The sequence below is a fragment of the Bos javanicus genome, chromosome 21 (genome assembly GCF_032452875.1).
Source record: "Bos javanicus breed banteng chromosome 21, ARS-OSU_banteng_1.0, whole genome shotgun sequence".
NCBI lineage: Eukaryota > Metazoa > Chordata > Mammalia > Artiodactyla > Bovidae > Bos > Bos javanicus.
This window is the reverse complement of record NC_083888.1, coordinates 57,360,344-57,380,627: the sequence shown is the minus strand read 5'-3', so window position 1 is coordinate 57,380,627 and position 20,284 is coordinate 57,360,344. Positions and strand designations below refer to the sequence as shown.

The 20,284-nt window shown below is 41.4% G+C and overlaps 1 protein-coding gene across 2 annotated transcripts in view; it reads left to right on the top strand.

Annotated features, from left to right (window-relative positions):
* The first annotated feature begins 2,773 nt into the window (after positions 1 to 2,773).
* BTBD7 (BTB domain containing 7) overlaps positions 2,774 to 20,284 on the top strand; it is an 89,173-nt gene continuing 71,662 nt past the window's right edge. Inside the window, exon 1 of one of the 2 annotated variants that reach the window (XM_061395146.1) lies at positions 2,774 to 3,192. In XM_061395146.1, the coding sequence (XP_061251130.1) occupies positions 3,081 to 3,192 (112 nt within the window). In that variant the 5' untranslated portion in view covers positions 2,774 to 3,080. The remainder of the gene's footprint in view (positions 3,193 to 20,284) is intronic. The other variant, XM_061395145.1, reaches the window with a different exon arrangement.

Here is a 20,284-nt window from a genome sequence, read left to right as displayed (position 1 = left end):
GCAGATAGAGAAAAGGACAAGGTGAAACCAGCAGACTTTATTTGGCTTTTCAAAAAGCCTTTTGATAGATTTCCACGTCAAAAGCGTTTAGAGAAATGGTGACACCCTCAGATTTTAGAATGCTGTTGTTGTGTTGTTCAGTTACTCAGTCATGTCCAACTCTTTGCCATCCCATGGACTGCAGCATACCAGGCTTCCTGGTCCTTCACCATCTCCTGGAGTTTGGTCAAACTCATTTTCACTGAGTTGACGATGCCATCTAACCATCTCATCCTCTGTCCCCTTCTCCCCTGCATTCAATCTTTCCCAACATCGGGATCTTTTCTAATGAGTTGGCTCTTTTCTAATGAGTTGCCAAAGTATTGGAGCTTCAGTTTCAGCATCAGTCCTTCCAATGAATATTCAGGGTTGATTTTCTATAGGATTGACTGGATTGATCTTCTTGCAGTCCAAAGGACTCTCAGGAGTCTTCTCCAGAACCACAGTTCAAAAGCAACACTTCTTCAGCACTGAGCCTTCTTTATGGTCCAACTCTCACATCCATACATGACTATTGGAAAAACCATAGCTTTGATTATACAGTCTTTTGTTGGCAAAGTAATGTCTCTGCTATTGTTGGTATTGTTTTACTTTTGCTTGTTAAATTGTGTCTAGAAAGCAGAATCTAAGTCAAGCAATGAAGATTTGGAATAAATGGGAAACTGTAAATATGTGCATGCTAAAGTCACGTCCAACTCTGTGCAACCCTACGGACTGCAGCCTGCCAGGCTCCTCTGTTCATGGAATTCTCCAGGCAAGTATACTAGAGTGGATTGTCATGCCCTCCTCCAGGGGATTCACACCCAGGGATTGAACTCTTACATCTCCTGCACTGGCAGGTGGATTCTTCACCACTAGTGCCACCTGGGAAGCCCGAAAGTGTAATAGTGGGGACCGATCTTATGTAATGTTTTGTGAATTATCAAAAGGTGGTTAGGACAATGAAATTTTTAGTTTGCATATAGTAGATCTTCCAGTTAGTGTAATATTTAGCTAAAGACAAAGGCAAAAGAATAGAAAATAATGGTAGGCGTCTTGAACTTAGATAAGATTCATTTATGCATTTTCAGGAAGTAGACCCTGATGCTGGGAAAGATTGAGGGCAGGAGGAGAAGGGGACGACAGAAGATGAGATGGCCGGATGGCATCACCGACTCAATGGACATGGGTTTGGGTGGACTTCGGGAGTTGATGATGGACAGGGAGGCCTGGTGTGCTGCAGTTCATGGGTCACAAAGAGTCAGACAGGACTGAGCGATTGAACTGAACTGATAACAGTACAGGGGAACAGGATGTGGGCACCCAGAGACAAACCTTTGCTCCAACTAGATGGGCCTATTTCCCTTGTATTTTCTCACTTTTCCATGTACTTATCTCCTGTCACCACACACACACACACACACACACACACACACACACACACACACACGCTCAGTTGAAGAAACCCCTACCAGTTAGAAGCGATATTTTTTCCTGACAATGGAATGCTACAATCTTTGAGGACTGGGGTTGAGGAAAGATGCATGGGTTGAAAGGTTGGGGGAGGGGAAAATGAACTAATATCAATTGGAAAGAAGTATCTTTGCAAGGCAGTAAGGCGGTGATGAATGAGGACAAGAAAGATACATCTAATCTGAAGAAAGTCCAGAGAAAAGCAATGATCACATTCATAAAGTCCTTTCCTTGTTAAAAAAAAAAAAAAAGAAACCTAAATCTTCCAACCAAATGTGAAATGTATAAAATAATAAAGGACCAAGAAATGGTTAAAAACACATCGTAAAATTTGAAAGTGCTCTTAGTGTTTTAAGCTTAGAGATGGTTTGAGAACAAGAAGACTTGGAGGCATGACTTAGAAAACTTGTTTCTCAAAGGATGGGTAGAGATTGACAAAGCAAGTACTTTCAAGAGGGATTTAAATAAATTCCCAGAGGACAAATACACGATGTATTGAAAAGCCTGTCGGAGAACTGTGAGGGGTAATTTGTCTGATGACCAGGGTGAAAATGTCTGGGTTCTAGTCTTGGCTTGTCCACTTACTAATGCAGCATGTACGCCCGGGGGGGCAAACGACTTAGTATTTTCGAGTCTATTTCCTTAGTCGTAAAAGGATACTTGTCCTTTTTCTTGTAAAAGTAAGCTTGTAAAGGATACTTGTAATACTTGTCCCCACTACCTCAAAGGGTGGGGTTTTGGTGTTCAAAGGAAGCCATGCATTTAACAGTGTTTTTGCAAACTGTAAGGTGTTCCATAAATATGTGTTTCGTTAATGCATCGCTGAAACTCCCAGACGAGGGGCATCTGGGGAGAGCGATTTGGCTCTCCCACGTGGCGACTGTGAGCTTTCATCAGTTCTTATCCCAGGTTTATGGGCGTATCTTGCTGAGGAAAACTTTTCAGTGTCTGACTTAAAAAAAAAAAAAAGTCCTCTATACAACTAGCAAGATGGTGTTTGTAAAAGTATCATACAGACAGGGCTTAAGATAAACTGTCAAGAAGTCACCCAAGCGCCAAGACTGTAAAAAAAAAAAAAAGATATTTCCGCGGACGTAGCCTTCGTTTTGAGAAAGATGCAAGGTGAGTTCTAGATCAGGATGCCAGCCGCCGAATGGAAACAAAAATTGGTAGAATCGGTCGTCCGGTAACGTTGTTATTATAGTTCCATTCTGACAGATTTAAACGATTTGCCACAGTTCCCCAGAATAAGCAGGATACAAGCAACCAACTCCGAGGAGAGAGCGGGAATAATGCGCGCGCACTCGACTCCGACCGCTCCCGGGTCCCGTGAGCGCGCCTCCCGGGCCAGCCCCGGCGCGCGCGCTGCCGGTGGTCCACGTGACCCCGGGCGCGGCGACGGCGAGGACGGGCGGGGGCTCGGGCCGGCTCCGCAGCGCCGCGCAAGCGCGCCAGGTCCGCGCTGAGCCGAGCCCCTCCTGCCCGCTCCAGGCGTCAAAATGGCGGCGAGGGGAACCTGGAGAAGCCTCGGAGCCTGAGCTACTGACAGGAGCGGAGAGGGGGGCGGCGGCGGCGACGGCAGGAGGAGGATGGCCCGGGGCGCTGGCGCCGGTGCGGACGGCGGTGCTGGTGGTGGCGGCGGCGGGGGCGACGGCCGCGGTCCCAGCGGCGGCAGCAGCAGCGGCAGGAGGAGCCTCCGGGGTGAGTGTCCCCCTCGATGTCTCCGAGGCTGTGAGGCGAGGCTGTGCCCGGCGCGGCGCGGCGCGGCGCTGGGCGTCCCGGCGGGGAAGGGTCTGTGCGTGAGCGGCGGGGGCTCAGGGCTGGGGCCGGGCCGCCGCGCGGCGCCGCGGGGCGGAGGGAGGCAGTGGTCCGTCTGGGGCTAAGGCGGCAGCGGCAGACTGACCGGTCCTGGTGCGCTCCGAGGGGCGGGCTGCGCTGTGCGCCGCCGTTCCGGGGGCTGGAGCCGCGAGGTGTGGCGCTCCCGAGCTGGGATAGCGGCCGGGCCGGCTCCCGACTCAGGGCTCCGAGGGGCGGGACCCGCCGCTCCCTGGACGCCGGGAAACCGCTCCCGAGACTCGGGCGCGCGTTTACCCGGGCTGCCGGGCTGGACCGCCTGGGGGTGGGCGTGAGAGCGGCCGGCCGGCTTCGGGGGTCGGGGAGAGCAGGCCTGGGGACCGCTGCTCCCCGGGAGAAGTTGGATTGTCCGGGTAAGTTACTGTTTCGGGATCGAACTGGAATTGGCTCTTTGGTAGGTTGGGAGAGGGACGAGACAATACAGAGTGTTTGATAAAGAAGTCTGTGCTTGGAGTACTTGAAAGGCTAAAAGCGTGCATTCAGCATCTCGTCATTTGCACAGATGTTTATTTACTAGCCTTGCCCCGAAGATGAGAACTTTCTCTCTCAGTTTTCGAGGGGGAAGCTCTGAGCAGTGTTGCTCCTCTTTTGAAATACAATAGCACCTCTTCATATACCAGCACAGATAATAAGTACTCTGGATTAGGCCTAATTTGCAGAAGCAGCCTTGGTTTTTACCAGAAATCTGTTCCCTCTGCTAAAATATCTTACCGTGATAAAGAAGTAGACATTTTTACAATCTTTTGTCTCTCAATGGCATCCATTTCTTTTAGATTGCTGAAATCTATTACTTTCTTCCCGGAGATGTGGAAGAAAGATTTGAAACTGCAAGAATCATACGCGTTAATGGCAGCTGTGACGAAACTTGTCCTAGAATTTTGAAGTCAGAAAAACCTTGAGTGATCTGGTGTGACTTGTTTTAGAGCCGGGAAACTAGGCTCAGGGAGATGAGCTACTCGCTGTGGGTCCTGCAGCTGGCCAGGGATTGGACCAAAACGGGGATCTAGGCCTCTCTCCGCCCCATTTAGAGAGCACTTTTCACTCACTGCTGAACCCCCTGTTCTTCATTGATTGCATTCCTCACCACCATCCTCCCTGGGTCTTTGTGCAATAGAGTTGAAAGGAGAAGTCAGAGAGTGCGCCTCACGCTGATTCTTGACAGTTGCTGTCAGTTACCACAAGTAACTGATGAAGATTTTTTTCCTGACCTGAATTTAATAAAAACCAACTGACATTTCATTTAGAGTTTTCATAGGCCTGTGACTGTATTTCTCTCCAGTTATAGCATTGCTCGTGTTTGCATGCATTCAGTAAAACCATAGGTTCATATTCTGTCCCGCAAAACCTAACTACTATATCGTTTGATTCAGCAATACCAGGTTTTAAACAGGTTCTTTGTATCAGACTCTCATTTTAGGCTTTAAAATACCTGTGTTATACCACGTGGTTTCCACATAATCGCAGCAATTTCTGTGTTGTGTGTCACAGATTAACCTTCAGAGACAGTCATGTCACATGATTCTGATTTCGTATTCTAGTCATTGAAACACACACACCAAAGTTGTGCCTTTTGTTCAGTTACACAGGTGATTATTGAAGATCTGTTCTGTATTTTGCAATATTAGGTGCTGCAGAAGAAAGAAACAAGTGTAATATATAGACTTTGCCCTCAGAAAAGATGAGATGTACCCCTCTGAGCCTAGAAAACAATCTAGTTAAAGTTCTCTCAGTACAAAGAATGCTGTACGTTTCCTGGTTAAAGGGAGATGAGTGAGGGCTCAGGAGTCTAAATAACTTCCTGGAACACTTGAGACTTGAGCTGGCTTCTGTGAGGGTTTAGATTTACAGAGAGATTGGAGCAGTTACTTTGTGGGGGAAAAGCAAGAGTATAAGGTGGAGATTAGTTTTAAGGGAGGGGAAAAGAGGAAAACTTGGATGAGCTGACCACTGAAGTTCCTTGGGAAGACATTAGACTATTGAAAGCGTATCTGTTTGTAGAAGGGTTTGAGTGCCAGATTGAGGAGATTTGGATTTTTATCCTCTTGTGCAAGATATGGGGAGTCTTTTAAACTTTGGAGGCCAAACATTAGTTTGATAAAACTGCCAAGATGCACCTGTCAGTGATCCATTGATTGAGTTAGAATAAGGTTGAGTGGAATGAACCAGGGAAAATAGTAGCTGTTGCAGTACTTGGGTAGGAAGAGATTGGATCCTAACACTAAGATAGAGTCCCTAGAAAAGATGCACAGCAAGTATAATTTTGTTGTTGTTTTTATCATGGTAAAATACACATAACATAAAGGTTGCCATCTTTACCAGTTTTAATTGTGCATTAAGTACATCCACTTTGTATCGCAACCACTACCACCACCCATCTCCAGAACTCTGTTCATCTTTCTCAACTGAAACTCTGTTCCCAGTAAACACTTAACTCCCACTTCCTTTTATGCCCAGCCCATGACAACCACTTTTCTGCTTTCCTTCTCTATGAATTTGATTACTGTATGTATTTAATATAAGTAGACTCATACAATATTTGTCCTGGCTTATTTCACTTAGTTAGCATAATGTTCATCCAAGTTGTAGCATTTGTTAGAATTTCCTTCCTATTTAAGGCTGAATAATATTCCATTGTATGTAATCTGTTAGTTGATACTTTGTATGCTTCCACTTTTTGGCTCTTGGACTAATGTTACCATGTACATAGATGTGCAGGTATCCGAGTCCTTGCTTTCATTTCATTTGGGTATGCTGCTAAGTCGCTTCAGTCATGTCCGACTCTGTGCGACCCCATAGACGGCAGCTCACCAGGCTCCCCTGTCCCTGGGATTCTCCAGGCAAGAATACTGGAGTAGGGTGCCATTTCCTTCTCCATCATTTGGGTATATATCCAGAAAATTTTACATTCCCACCAGCATGGGTCAGAATTCAGTTTCTTCACATCTTCATCAATACTTGTTCATTTCATTATTTTGATAACATCCATCCTAATGGGTATGAAGTGATATCTTATTGTGGTTTTCACTTGCATTTCTCTATGATATTTGCATCTCTTGTGCTTATCAGCCTTTTGAACTGGAGAAATAATCTATTTAAGTTCTTTGCCTATTTTTTAAATTAAGTTGTTTTTCTGTTGAGTTGTAGGAGCTGTTTGTATTTTCTGGATGCCAATCCCTTATCAGATATATGATTTTCAAATATTTTTGCCATTCCATGCATTACCTTTTCACTCTGTGGTGTGTATTTTGATGCACAAAAGTTTTTAATTTTAATGAAGTCCAACTGATCTAGTTTTTTCTTTTATTTTGTTTATACTTTTGGTGTTAAATCTGTGAAATTACTGCCAAATCCAGTGACATGAAGCTTTCCCCTTTTAAAACCCTTCTAAGAGTTTTGCCCTCAAAAAAACTCTTATAGTTAGCTCTTTACATGTGAATATCCAGTTTTTCCAATACCATTTGCTGAAAAGACTGTCTTTTTTCCATTGAATAGTCTTGGCATCTTTGTCAAAAATTACTTGATCATACATTCAGGGATTTATTTTTGAAATCTTCTATTCCATTTTTCTGTATGTCTGTCTTTATGCTGGTACCAAACTCTTTTGATTACTCTAGCTTTATAGTAATTTTGAAATCAGAAGTATGAGGCCACCAACATTATTCTTTTTTGAAATTGTTTTGGCTATTTAGGGTCCCTTAAGACTGTTCCATATAAACTTTAGGATAGATTTTTCTATATCTGCAAAAAATATGTCATTGGGATTTTTTTGATAGGGATTGGATTGAGTCTTTGGAGTGGTGTTGACATCTTTTCCAGTCTTCCAATCTATGAACAACAGATGTCTTTCATTTATTTGTATTTAATTTCTTCCCACAACATTTCGTAGTTTTCAGTATAAAAGTCATCTCTTTGGTTAGGTTTACTCCTAAATACTCTTTTTTGGTGCTTGTAAATGTGATTTCTTTTTTGGATTGTTCATTGTTACAGAACACAACTCATTTTTATGTGTTGATTTTGTATCCTTCAACCTTTCTGAATTCATTTATCCTAAATAGGTTGTGTGTGTGTGTGTGTGTGATCTTTAGAATTTTTTATATATAAGATAATGTTATCATCAAACAATAATAATTTTACTTCTTTCCAATTTGAATACCTTTTCTTTCTTTTTCTTGCCTAATTGCTCTGGCTAGGAGTTCCAGTATTATATTGAATAGAAATGATGAAAATGAATATCCTTGTCTTGTTCCTCATCTTAGCGAGAAAGCTTTATATAATTTCCTTATATTCCTGGTTTGTTGAGTGTGTTCACAGGTATGTTTTAAGAAAAGAAAATTCAGTTTCAGGTGCTGAGTTTCTGCCTGGTGAAAGTTTTGTGGTCATAAGCCATCCATTTTACCTGTCTGAGGCCTGATTTCCTCATCTGTAATACGAAAGAAGTACAGACACAGGCAGTGTTTACACAGCAACTTTGCCGCCTTATTTTTTATTCCATTCTTTCCCTCCCTATTACCACTTCCTTACGAGTCTGAGTCTGGACTGTTTATCGAATGGCCTACCAGCTGAATCGCTGCTGTTTGTTCTCCCACTTTCCCTCTCCTTCTCTGCAGTTCTCTATATTGCTACCACACTTTACCAAAAAAAAAAAACCCAGTTGAAGGATGTTTCTTTTCCACCTAAAAAACTTGTGTTGAGTTCCCATTGTCTATTGGATAAAGTCCAAACTCACAGAAGTTTCATAAACTGTGTCCAACCGTAGATTTCCCATCACTCCAGCCATGCTAAACTGTTTCTCTTGTTCCCTGTTCTGTTTTTAGTGTGTTTATCCCAGTGTTTGGAGTTCTTTTTCATTGCCATCCAGGAGACTCTTAGAAGATGACTCATCACCCATTTCAGCGGTAGATTTTGATTACACCAAGCCAATCAGCCCGAGGCATTCCCCCGTAAATTATTGTTTGTCCAAGTTAAACTGGACAAGGAAAGAGAGATTCTATTTTGGGGGAAGAAGGTTTTTTTCCCCTGTTGTATGTGAACAAGAGAACAGTGCTAGTGGCCACTGGCAGCTGTTTTGTGACCACAGGGAGTGATGAAGCAAGCCCTGAGGATGGCAGAACTGAGAGGTAGAAAGAATGTAGGTCCATGATAATACAATTTTAGACTCCTGTTGTGCTGGGCCTGGGGCTTTCCCTATGGTGGGATTTCTATTCATGAATAAATCCCTATTGTGTAAGCCAGTTTGGGGTTATTTGCAATTAAAAGTCTACCGTTTCTTAGAGCCATCTTTATTCTTCAAGACCCAGTTCAAAAGTTGCTTTTACCCGTAATCATATACTCACTCCCTTAGTACTTTGGACCTTTCTTCCAGTTCTTATTGTACTACATTATCACCAGTTGCTTGTACGTTTGACTCCTCCACATAACTCTCTGTACTTGGAACAGAAGCCTACAGAATGTGGCATCATAGTGTCTGGTAAATTGTAGAGAGTGAGTTGTTGGGATGAAATAATAGCATGAGAAAGTGCTTTGTAAACAATCTTTTAGTAAATTTGAGATATATTATTGTATTTAAAACTAAAGTGAGATGGAAAAATCAATTAGGCCAGGCATGCAAGGTGTTCTTTGCTTGCCCTTGTTTTCTAAAAATAGTGACAAAGATTAAAAGTTTGACAATCTCCTCTGGCTACAATTCCTTAAATTTTATGAAAATCTTACTTACTAAAGCAGAAATCATGGAATGAGCAATAATGAATTGTGTTGTTAGTGTGTAATTTCCTTTCTTCTTTAGGGGGAGACTTAATGCCAAAACAACTTCAAGTATAGTGTATTTTTTCCTCTGAATTCTGAAATTGTGCTGTGAGCTAAGTCTCTCCGGTCGTGTCCAACTCTTTGCGATCCCATGGATTGTAGCCTGCCAGGCTCCTCTGTCCATGGGATTCTCCAGGCAAAAATACTAGAGTGTGTTGCCTTGCCCTTTTCCAGGGGATCTTCCCAACCCAGAGATCGAACCCAAGTCTCCTGCATTGCAGGCAGATTCTTTACCTCTGAGCCACCAGGGAAGCCCATTCTGAAATTATACTTACTTTCTGTTTTATCTAGAGTTTACTTCAGAGAAAAATTCTATAATATTCTTCTTAAGACTTAATTATTCTTGTCTTCAGACTTTTCCCAAAATATTTCTTGCTTGCTTGAGACAAGACATGAGAATTTTCTGGTTAGCAAAAAAGCTTTGTGGCAGAACTAGGTGAGTTTGTAGTGAATGTTAGTAATAGCTTATGACAGATAAATCTCATTATAGCCTTGATTACAGAGTCATAGTTCTGTCACATGCTTCAACAGTAAAGTCTGAGAAAGGAGGAAGGATGGGGAAGTAGAGTTAAAATTCCCAACTTGGTATACTTCTCCATCTGTTGGCTTCAGTCAGACAAAAGTCTGACATGGTGATTTGTAGTTATTTTTGAAACAAGGTAAAGGAGAATACAGTGTACATGAGAAATTGTAGTGTCGTGTGTTGGGGTAGGCAGGTTTGTGAGCAGCCTTCACGTTTTGATGTCTAGTTGTTTGTTTCCTCTGTACCTTAGTTTCTGCATCTGTAAAATGAATAGTATCACCTTCCTTAGAGTTATTCTTTGATTAATTAAAAGAGTCTATGTGAAAACACAACATAGTGTTCTGAACAGAGATGTTCAGGCATCTCTCTTTTTCTCTATCAACTTTTCCACATTAAGTGAATGTCTTTAATGCTGTTTGGATTTCAACTTTTGAGAGTTGAAGCCAAGAACTCTCTTCTTTATGTGTGCATTCTTTCTATCCTGTGGGCTTATTAACTCTTGAATGAGACCAAGTTTAAGCAAAAGTGTGTGTGTATGTTTAGCAAAACTCTAAAATAAGGTTCAAACTCCCTTTCATAGGTCAAGTGGCTTTTTGTTATCCAGCCTCTGCCACCTCTCTGGGCTCGTATCTTTACTACTGCCAAACCCCTTCCCTTTCGCACTCTTCGTATAGAATTGCTTTAAGTTCCTTAGTGAACCGAGTTTCGTTCTTTCCTTGGGCCTTCACATAGTCAGTTTCCTTTGCTGTTTAGAGCTTTATTGTGGTATCCCAACCCCTCCCCCCATTACCTTCACCAAGAAAAAAGTTCACACTTATAGTCTTAGATCTTATCTCAGATGTTACTTTCTCAACAAGCCCATAAGGTGAATACTTCATCATTAGACACAGAGAAGATAAACAGTTTGCCCAAGATCACAAACTTTTTAAATGGATCTGGATCCAAACCTAGATAGTTCAGCCCTAGAGTTCATCTTCACTAATTTGTGCTTCCTCTACATTGTAATTACCTATTTACCAGCTTATGTGTGTATGTGCTAAGTTGCTTCAGTGATGTCTGACTCTGTGTGACCCCATGGACTGTAGCCTGCCAGGCTTCTCTGTCCATGGGTTTCTCCAGGCAAGAAGACTGGAGTGGGTTGCCATTTCCTTCTCCAGGGGATCTTCCCCACCCAGGGGTCAAACTGGCATCTCTTACATCATCTCCTGCTTTGGCAGGCAGGTTCTTTACCACTAGCACCACCTGGGGTCGTTTACCAGCTTGTCCTTATATAATTTAAAAAAAATATTTGACTGCACCCAGTCTTAGTTGTAGCGTGCGGTATCTAGTTCCCTGACCAACGATCAAATTGGCCCCCCATATTGGGAGTGTGGGGTCTTCGCCACTGGGCCACCAGGGAAGTCCTATCCCTAAATAATTTTGAAGCAGAAATTACGTCTATCTTTTTCATTGTTATATCCTTGTAAGCCTATTATTAGCACATAGTTCATGCTTGGGAAACATATAAATGAATGAAAATTCTCTTGAGAGCAGAATTTTTTTATTAAATTTCTCTTAGTACTTTTCACATAATGCATGTCAGTAAATAGTCTTTTCATGCTTATGATACAAAGTGAAAAGTATATGATCAAGTTCATTGTGTCTTTGAAATATTTTGCACTTTGTACCAAAGGTAGTTCAAGCTCCATTTTTATAGTCACTGTTAACTCCTCCTGCCCTTTTATAGCAGTGTTACTTGGCTTCTTAAACTGGTGCTTTCTTTTGTAGGCCTCCATGTCACATGGTATTCCAATGAACTATTAAAATTTAGATTATTTGTAACTCCTTTCTAAATGGTACCTAAGAGATTTTATAAATTATAAATTTTATAACTAGTACATGGACTCTAATCATTTATATCTATTAACTTTTTAATGGGTGTGATTGCTGTACATATTTGGAACTTAGAAAAAAATAGAAGTACCCACATTTTAAACCTTGGTGGTATCCCAAAAGATAAATGGTTTATCTGTTCACAGGGTAAATAATGATTTAAGGCATACACATTGTCATTCGTGTATATGGGGAAAATTGGAATGTTGTATTTCATTATGCTTTTTCAAATAAGTAATATCTTGAAGCTATCCAGCTTCGTGCTGTAATCAGGGTCACTAGGATAGAGAACCAGAAAAGTTCTTTCTCCCTGAATGTTCTCACTTTACCAAAGACTTTGCCTCTTTGGTTAGTCATTCTCTCTTTTGTATCCACTGTGCTTTAGTACAAGGTTTCTCAGCTTTGGCACCGCTGACGTGTTGGATCAGATCATTCTTTATTGTGGGGCACGGTCGTGTGCGTTGCAGAATGTTTAGCAGCATCCTCAGCCTCTACCCACTAGGCTGCAGCAGTGCCCTTTCTCATCCCTAGCTGTGACAACCAAAAGTGTCTCCTCAGCCTCTACCCCCTAGGCTGCAGCAGTGCCCTTTCTCATCCCTAGCTGTGACAACCAAAAGTGTCTCCAAGCATGCTAGACGTCTCTGGGGGAGCAGAGTCACCCAGTTGAAAACTGATGCTTTACTGCATCTTCCCTCCTCATTTGTTGTGATTCCCCCTCTTTTTCATACACACACCTTTCCATACTTTCACATCCTCTCTACCACTGCCTCACTTCTTGGCACCTTTTTACAGTCTTTCTTTGAAAAGAGTTATAAAACATCTGCTCACTCCAAGTTTTTGCTTCCGCTTCAGTTTCGTCTCTTCAGTTGTATGAAACGACATTTTTCTGGTTTTCCTTTACATCTCTGGCAGCTCCATTTTGGTCTCCTTTATCAGCCCTACTCACTTGGACAATGACGTAATTTTTGCTTCTTTCTTACTTTTTCTGATCTGGTCTACTCGTGCCTTTCTTGCTTCATTTCTTTGTATGTTGTCTCTCGTATACCCATTAATTCTTAAGCTGTTCTTTCTGTTGAAACACCCTTACCTGTTCTTCTTTCCATTTAAATTCTAACAGTCTTCAAGAACCAAAGCAGATGTCATCTTCCCATGAAAGCTATTTCTAATCACCCTCCTCTAACTTCATGCCATGATCCTGTTCTTTCTCTCGTATTCCGCTTACAGCTTTGTGTTATTCACGTCCTGGAATATGTCCTGCACTCGACAGCAGGCTCGTTTTTGTATCTCTGACGGTACCTGGCTAAGTGCCCTGCACATAGTCGGTGCTCAGACAATTGTTAAAGCAACGCTGAGGAGGTAGCAGTAGAGTGGAAAGGATTTAGTAAAAACGGTAATGACCTGAAAGGTTGCCAAAAGTAGGAGAAAAAGAAGAAAAATGAAGAAAATTTAAAACTGATCATAGAATACTTTACATTCTCTCCTTTCGTGGTTTCTGTGATACGGGCCTGATTTTATTCTCCATTCTAAGCACCTGATTTATTAAGGACCCGTTATGAGCCAGGCTGTCTTCAAGGTAATTGGAATACAAAGTTATTTGAAAAGGACACAGTGCCAGTACCGTAGGAACTTAATCTCTTTGAGGATGTAGAAATCGTAGCAATTATTTGCCCCTACAGAGTGGTAAGTACTGAAACTGAAGTGTATCCAAAACTTTCTGGTCACACAGAGGAAGGGGGCGACTTCTCATTTCAAAGTAAACCTCACTCATAGACCACTTCTTAACACGCAGCCTATTCTGGTCACTGCCCAGCTGATTAGGGTTTTCCATGGTTTCCTTAACTGTGTTCTTTCCCAGCTCCCCAATCATAGGCATTTCCTGTGCCTCAGAACTTAGCCTTCCGTTCATTCTTTTGTATCCTTTTCTTCAGGAAATGGATATATTGATAGCTTTAAGACTTCAGCTGACAACTTCCAAATCCATACCAGCTACAACAGAACATTTTCTGTTGTGAAATAATAGACAAGCATATAAACAATTTTAACTTACCTTTTTACTAAGTTATTTTGAATCTGACACTGCCATAGTCATGAAATAGAACAGTGTAAGCATGAGCAAGCTTCCCTGGTGGCACACCTGGTAAAGAATCCGCCTGCAATGTAGGAGACCTGGGTTCTATCCCTGGGTTGGGAAGAGCCCCTGGAAAAGGGAATGGCTACCCACTCCAAGTATACTTGGGCTTCCCCTGTGGCTCAGCTGGTAAAGAATCCATCTTCAGTGCAGGAGACCTGGGTTGGAAAGATCCCCTGGAGGAGCGCATGGCAACCCTCTCCAGTATTCTTGCCTGGAGAATCTTCATGGACAGGAGCCTGGCGGGCTACAGTCCATGTGTTCGCAAAGAGACACGACTGAGCACCTAAGCACAGCACAAACATGAGCAAAGCCTCACTCAGTGCCTTGTCTCAATCACAATCACTTTAAAGTTAGCTGTCATTCTGCTTTTTATGGTAATTGCTTCTATTAAAAAAAAAAAAAAGAAAAGATTCTCTATACCTGAATACCAACTATATATTTTTCCAAAACAGTATAGTTTCATTTTGAAAGACTGGAAAACAGTGGTGGAGGGAGCCATCTCTCTGTATTCCATTTTGTTCTTGCATTGAAATCTGTAAGAACATCCCTGGGTTCACTAGGAGGACTGAGTATATAGTGATACTCATGGATATCATTTATTGCAGCACAGGATACAAAACAAAATCAGCAAAGAAAAAGGGCCCATGAGGCGAAGTCCAAAGGGAAGCAGGCACAAGTTTCCAGGAGCTCTCTTTTGCTAGAGTCACAGAGGTCACACTTAGTACTTCCAGGATCGACTTGTGACAGCACAAGTGACATATTGTCTACTAGGGGAGCTCATTAGAGTCTCACTGGAGTGCCTAGGGTTTTTATTGACGGCTGGTCAAGTAGGCATCCACTATCTAACATGTATCAAAATTCTAGGCTCCCAGAAGGAAAGCGGATATTGAGCATAAACCATACTGTTGGCACAAACAGTTTACGTATACAGAGCTGTCCTTATCTGTTAAGGAATGGTAGAAACACAGAAAGTCCGAGGTCTTGAAGACCAGCCAGGGCCAGCCTTTCAAGCAGTTTTTAAGCCTGTTGTGCTTTTTTCTGCCTGATACTTTTTAATTCAAAATTTAAATAAATGAAAACTCAGTTTTCGTATTGTATCATTTTCTCTTAAAATGTATCTGCACTAGCAGAGTGCAAGCCTTTACTTCATACTCCCCTGCTGTCATATGATTGAACGTATGTTCTATGGAACACTGTACATGGCCTGTTACCGGGTTTTCTTAGAAAGGTTTTCATGATTGATTAAGGTTCAGGAAGACTGAATTAAGCAATTAAACAGACAACTTTCACAGGTCTCTTGGCCTTTTGGAGTGATGTGTGTGGCCTGGCCTCCTCCTACCTGTCTTCCCTCATCTTACAGTATCTTGCTTCCGCACTTCCCCTGCATCAGCTACCTTGGCCTTCTTGCTCTTCCTGGAATTTGCTAAACTGTTGACTCTGCCTTAACTATCCAGTATCACATCACTACTACCTCTGTCAATAAATAATGTCAAGTGTTATTTGTGTTTCTATATTATTTATATTTATGTGTTTAAGATCTCTCTTCTGTATGCTATGTGTGTTCTTTTTATGTCTTATGGGCTTATTCATGTCAATAAATCAACTTATTCTCTCTCATAGCAGCCATGCCTTTCATGGCATTTATCCCAGGGTATAATTTTATTTTTGTAATTATTTCCAAACTTGGAAAACTCAGCAGTGGCCACAGGACTGGAAAAGGTCAGTTTTCATTCCAGCCCCAAAGAAGGGCAATGCCAAAGAATATTCAAACTACCACACAGTTGCACTCATTTCACATGCTAGCAGGGCTTGCCTCGTGGCTAGGCTGGTAAAGAATCTGCCTGCAATGAAGGAGACCTGGTTTCGATCCCTGGGTTAGGAAGATCCCCTGGAGAAGGGAAAAGCTACCCACTCCAGTATCCCTGCCTAGAGAATTCCATGGACTACAGTCCATGGGGTTGCAAAGAGTCGGACACAACTGAGTGACATTCACTCATGCTAGCAAGGTAATGCTCAAAATTCTTCAAGCTGGGCTTTGGCAGTATGTGAACCAAGAACATCCAGATGTACAGACTGCATTTAGAAAAGGCAGAAGAACCAGAGATCAAATTGCCAACATTTGTTGGATCATAGGGAAAGCAAGGGAATTCCAGAAAAACACCTACTTCGGTTTCATTGACTTTGCTAAAGCCTTTGACTATGTGGAACACAACAAACTGTGGAAAGTTCTTAAAGAGGTGGGAATGCCAGATGACCGTATTTATCTCCTGAGAAACTGTATGCCGGTCAAGAAGCAACAGTTACAGCCTTACATGGAACAGGCTAGTTCAAAACTGGGAAAGGAGTATGACAAGGCTGTATATTGTCACTCTGCTTATTTAATTTACATGCAGAGTACATTATGCAAGGTGCCCAGCTGGATGAAGCACAAGCTGGAGTCAGGATTGCTGGGAGAAATATCAACAACCATTTAGAAAGATGGTAACAATGACCCTATATGCGAGACAGCAAAAGAGACACAGGTGTAAAGAGCAGTCTTTTGGACTCTGTGGGAGAAGGCGAGGATGGGATGATTTGAGAGGGTAGCATTGAAACGTATATATTATCATATGTGAAGCGGATCGCCGGTCCAGGTCCAGATTCAACACGTGAGACAGGGTGCTCAGGGCTTGTGCACTGGGATGACCCTGGGGGATGGGATGGGGAGGGAGGTGGGAGGGGGTTTCTGGATAGGGAACACATGTGCACCCGTGGCTGATTCATGTTGATGTTTGGCAAAAACCACTACAATATTGTAAAGCAATTAGCCTCCAATTTAAATAAATTAATTTTTTAAAGTAGAAAAAAAATATCAACAACCTCAGATATACAGATGATATCACCCTAATGGCAGAAAAAAAGAGCCTCTTGATGACACTGAAAGAGGAAAGTGAAAAAACTGGCTTAAAACTCTGCATTCAAAAATCTAAGATCATGTCATCCAGTCCCATCACTTCATGGCAAATAGAAGGGGAAAAAGTGGCAACAGTGACAGATTTTATTTTCTTGGGCTCAAAAATCACGGCCAATAGTGACTACAGCCATGAAATTAAAAGATGTTTGCTCCTTGGAAGGAAAGTTACGCCAAACCTAGACAGCATATTAAAAAGCAGAGACATCGTTTTGCTAAAAAAGGTCTGTATAGCCAAAGGTACGGTTTTTCCAGTAGTCATGTACAGAAGTGAGAGTTGGACCATAAAGAAGGCTGAGTGCTGAAGAATAGACGCTTTCAGATTGCGCTGGAGAAGACTCTTGAGAGTCCCTTGGACTGCAAGGAGATCAAACCAGTCAATCCTAAAGAAAGTCAGCCCTGAATGTTCATTGGAAGGACTGATGCTGAAGCTTCAATACTTTGGCTGCCTGGTGCAAAGAGTCAACTCATTTGAAAAGACCCTGATGCTGGGAAAGATTGAGGGTAGGAGGAGAAGGGGGGCGACAGAGAATGAGAGGGGTGGATGGCATCACCAACTCAGTGAACATGAGTTTGAGCAAACTGTGGGAGATAGTGAAGGAACAGGGAAGCCTAGCATGCTACAGTCCGTGGGGTGGCAAAGAGTTGGACATCGCTTATGGACTAAACAGCAACAACAGATTGTTTAAATGTCCATTTTTATCACTTGATTGTAAGCAATATGAGAACCAAGATATTTTGTTCATAACTATAACCATCAATACTTAGCATAGGGCACATAGTTGGCACTTTTAAGTGTAAAATACTTTACATAGTTAGGATTTGCGGCCAGGAGTTCGTACTTATTGTATATGTTTGATTGAACCTCTGTTAGATTAATTCATTGTTGGTGTGCTGGAATTAATTCATTGTTGGTTAGACTGGAAGCAGAGACCAAGATTGATTTGTGACAATCCAAGGAAGATACTAAACTGTGAGTTAGTCTGAGTGGTTTGCAGTGGGATTGGTGAACCACCTTGTTACAGTGGAGAAAGATGAGGGAAGATGCGACGCTGGGTGTCCAGATGTCTTTAGCAAACAGCATATGAGTAGATAGGACTAATTAGGTTTCTTCTCCCCAAAAGCATCCTCCTGTTAATCTGAATAGCCTCTAATTAAAATAAATAAGTTACATTAAAAATAAAATAGCTATATAACTCATAGGATCAATACAGATGTAAAACTCTGACAATAAAAAATAAAATAAAATACTGAAAAAAATATCCATTTTGTTTCCAGGCAACACCAATTAATTTAATTATCTTCATATTAGGAATTAATTTCTTAAAATTAGCACACTGAATTACTTAATAATAGCTGTGCTGTAAAACTCTTTATCTAATGTCAGCTTTCTGCTGTGTTTGAGGAGTGTTTACCTATATAATCTAATTTGGAGAAGACAACAAAAATTAAGAGAACTTTTTTGTATGTGATGTAAAAACATTTACAGCAGGGAATGTGAAACCCAGATGTTACAAAAAGAAAAGTTTGAAAAAAGTGACTGTATAAAAAGTTTAAACACTTATGATAAAAGCCATCATAGTTTTAAAAGGCTAATATAAATATTCTGCCTTGATATTTTAATATTAAAAAGTGTCACAAATTAATAAAAAGAACAGCTACATAGAATAATACCCAAAGATTATAAAGAGACTAATAAATACACTGAAATTCAGTTTCTCATATAATTTTTAATATGAAGATTAAAATAATGAGATCATTTTTCCCCCATCAGATTGACAAACATTAATAATGACCAGAGTTTTGATGTTCTAACACAGAGTTGGTAGGAATGTAAATTTGCAACTTTCTGACCAATCTCCACATCAGAAATATATATACCCTTTTATCCAGTATGCTATTTCCTGATACTTATTCTAATGGCATAAGTTACAGTGGTTAAAGATAGAGGTAAAAGGATTACAGGACTGTTTATAATATTGAAAAGTTAGAAATGATTCTCAATATGTTTTGGTAAAATAAATTATGGCATATGTACACAATATTTGCTGCTGCTGCTGCTAAGTCGCTTCAGTTGTGTCCAACTCTGTGCGACCCAATAAAAGGCAGCCCACCTGGCTCCACCATCCCTGGGATTCTCCAGGCAAGAACACTGGAGTGGGTTGCCATTTCCTTCTCCAACGCATGAAAGTGAAAAGTCAAAGTGAAGTCGCTCAGTCGTGTCTGACTCTAGCAACCCCATGGACTGCAGCCTTCCAGGCTTCTCCATCCATGGGATTTTCCAGGCAAGAGTACTGGAGTAGGGTGCCATTGCCTTCTCTGACACAATATTTTCAGTTCAATTCAGTTCAGTCGCTCAGTCGTGTCCAACTCTTTGCGACCCCATGAATCGCAGCACGCCAGGCCTCCCTGTCCATCACCAACTCCCGGAGTTCACTCAGACTCACATCCATTGAGTCAGTGATGCCATTCAGCCATCTCATCCTCTGTCATTCCCTTTTCCTCCTGCCCCCAATCCCTCCCAGCATCAGAGTCTTTTCCAGTGAGTCAACTCTTCGCATGAGGTGGCCAAAGTACTGGAGTTTCAGCTTCAACATCATTCCCTCCAAAGAAATCCCAGGGCTGATCTCCTTCAGAATGGACTGGTTGGCTCTCCTTGCAGTCCAAGGGACTCTCAAGAGTCTTCTCCAACACCACAGTTCAAAAGCATCAATTCTTCGGCGCTCAGGCTTCTTCACAGTCCAGCTCTCACATCCATACATGACCACAGGAAAAAACCATAGCCTTGACTAGCCGGACCTTTGTTGGCAGAGTAATGTCTCTGCTTTTGAACATGCTATCTAGGTTGGTCATAACTTTTCTTCCAAGGAGTAAGCGTCTTTTAATTTCATGGCTGCAGTCACCATCTGCAGTGATTTTGGAGCCCCAAAAAATAAAGTCTGACACTGTTTCCACTGTTTCCCCATCTATTTCCCATAAAATGATGGGACTGGATGCCATGATCTTAGTTTACAATATTTAGGGGGTTTTAAAAGATAAAGTAAAATTTATATTGGTCTGTGTTTCTCTATCCCTGATATATTATGAAATGAAAATAACTTTTTATAGAACTCTTTGTAAAATATCCCTACCTAAAACTATTTAAAGTTGATTTATGTAAAAAATGCTATAAAGTCAAAATAGCTATCAGCTGTCTTTGTGAGGCAGATTTTAGGAAATTGCCGTTTGTTACACTCTCCTGTTTTTCTTTTTTTTCCAATTTAAACAACAAATGTGTAATTCTCATACATGAATGGGGAAACATAAGTTTTGGAGTGGGTAGGCCTGAGAAGATTTAGCATGTATTTTATTTGTATATTATGATCTATAACCTTTAAAATGCAGGGTCAAAAGTATAAATCTCAACTTTTCAAACTCTAGTAATAGAAGGCAAAAACCCTTTTGGGGAGGGAAAGAAATAGACAACTAAAAATCAGATGCTAAAAATTACTGTTTCCATATTTTCAATAAAGAAAATAAAATTATATTTTAACCTTGTAAAATAACAAAACTAAGAGGGGAGTGGGTGTACACTGTTTGATGGCAGTGCCTATGTGCTGTCACCAAATAGCATGATTAGTTTTATATTCAAATTAGATTGTTGTTTAGTTGCTCAGTCATG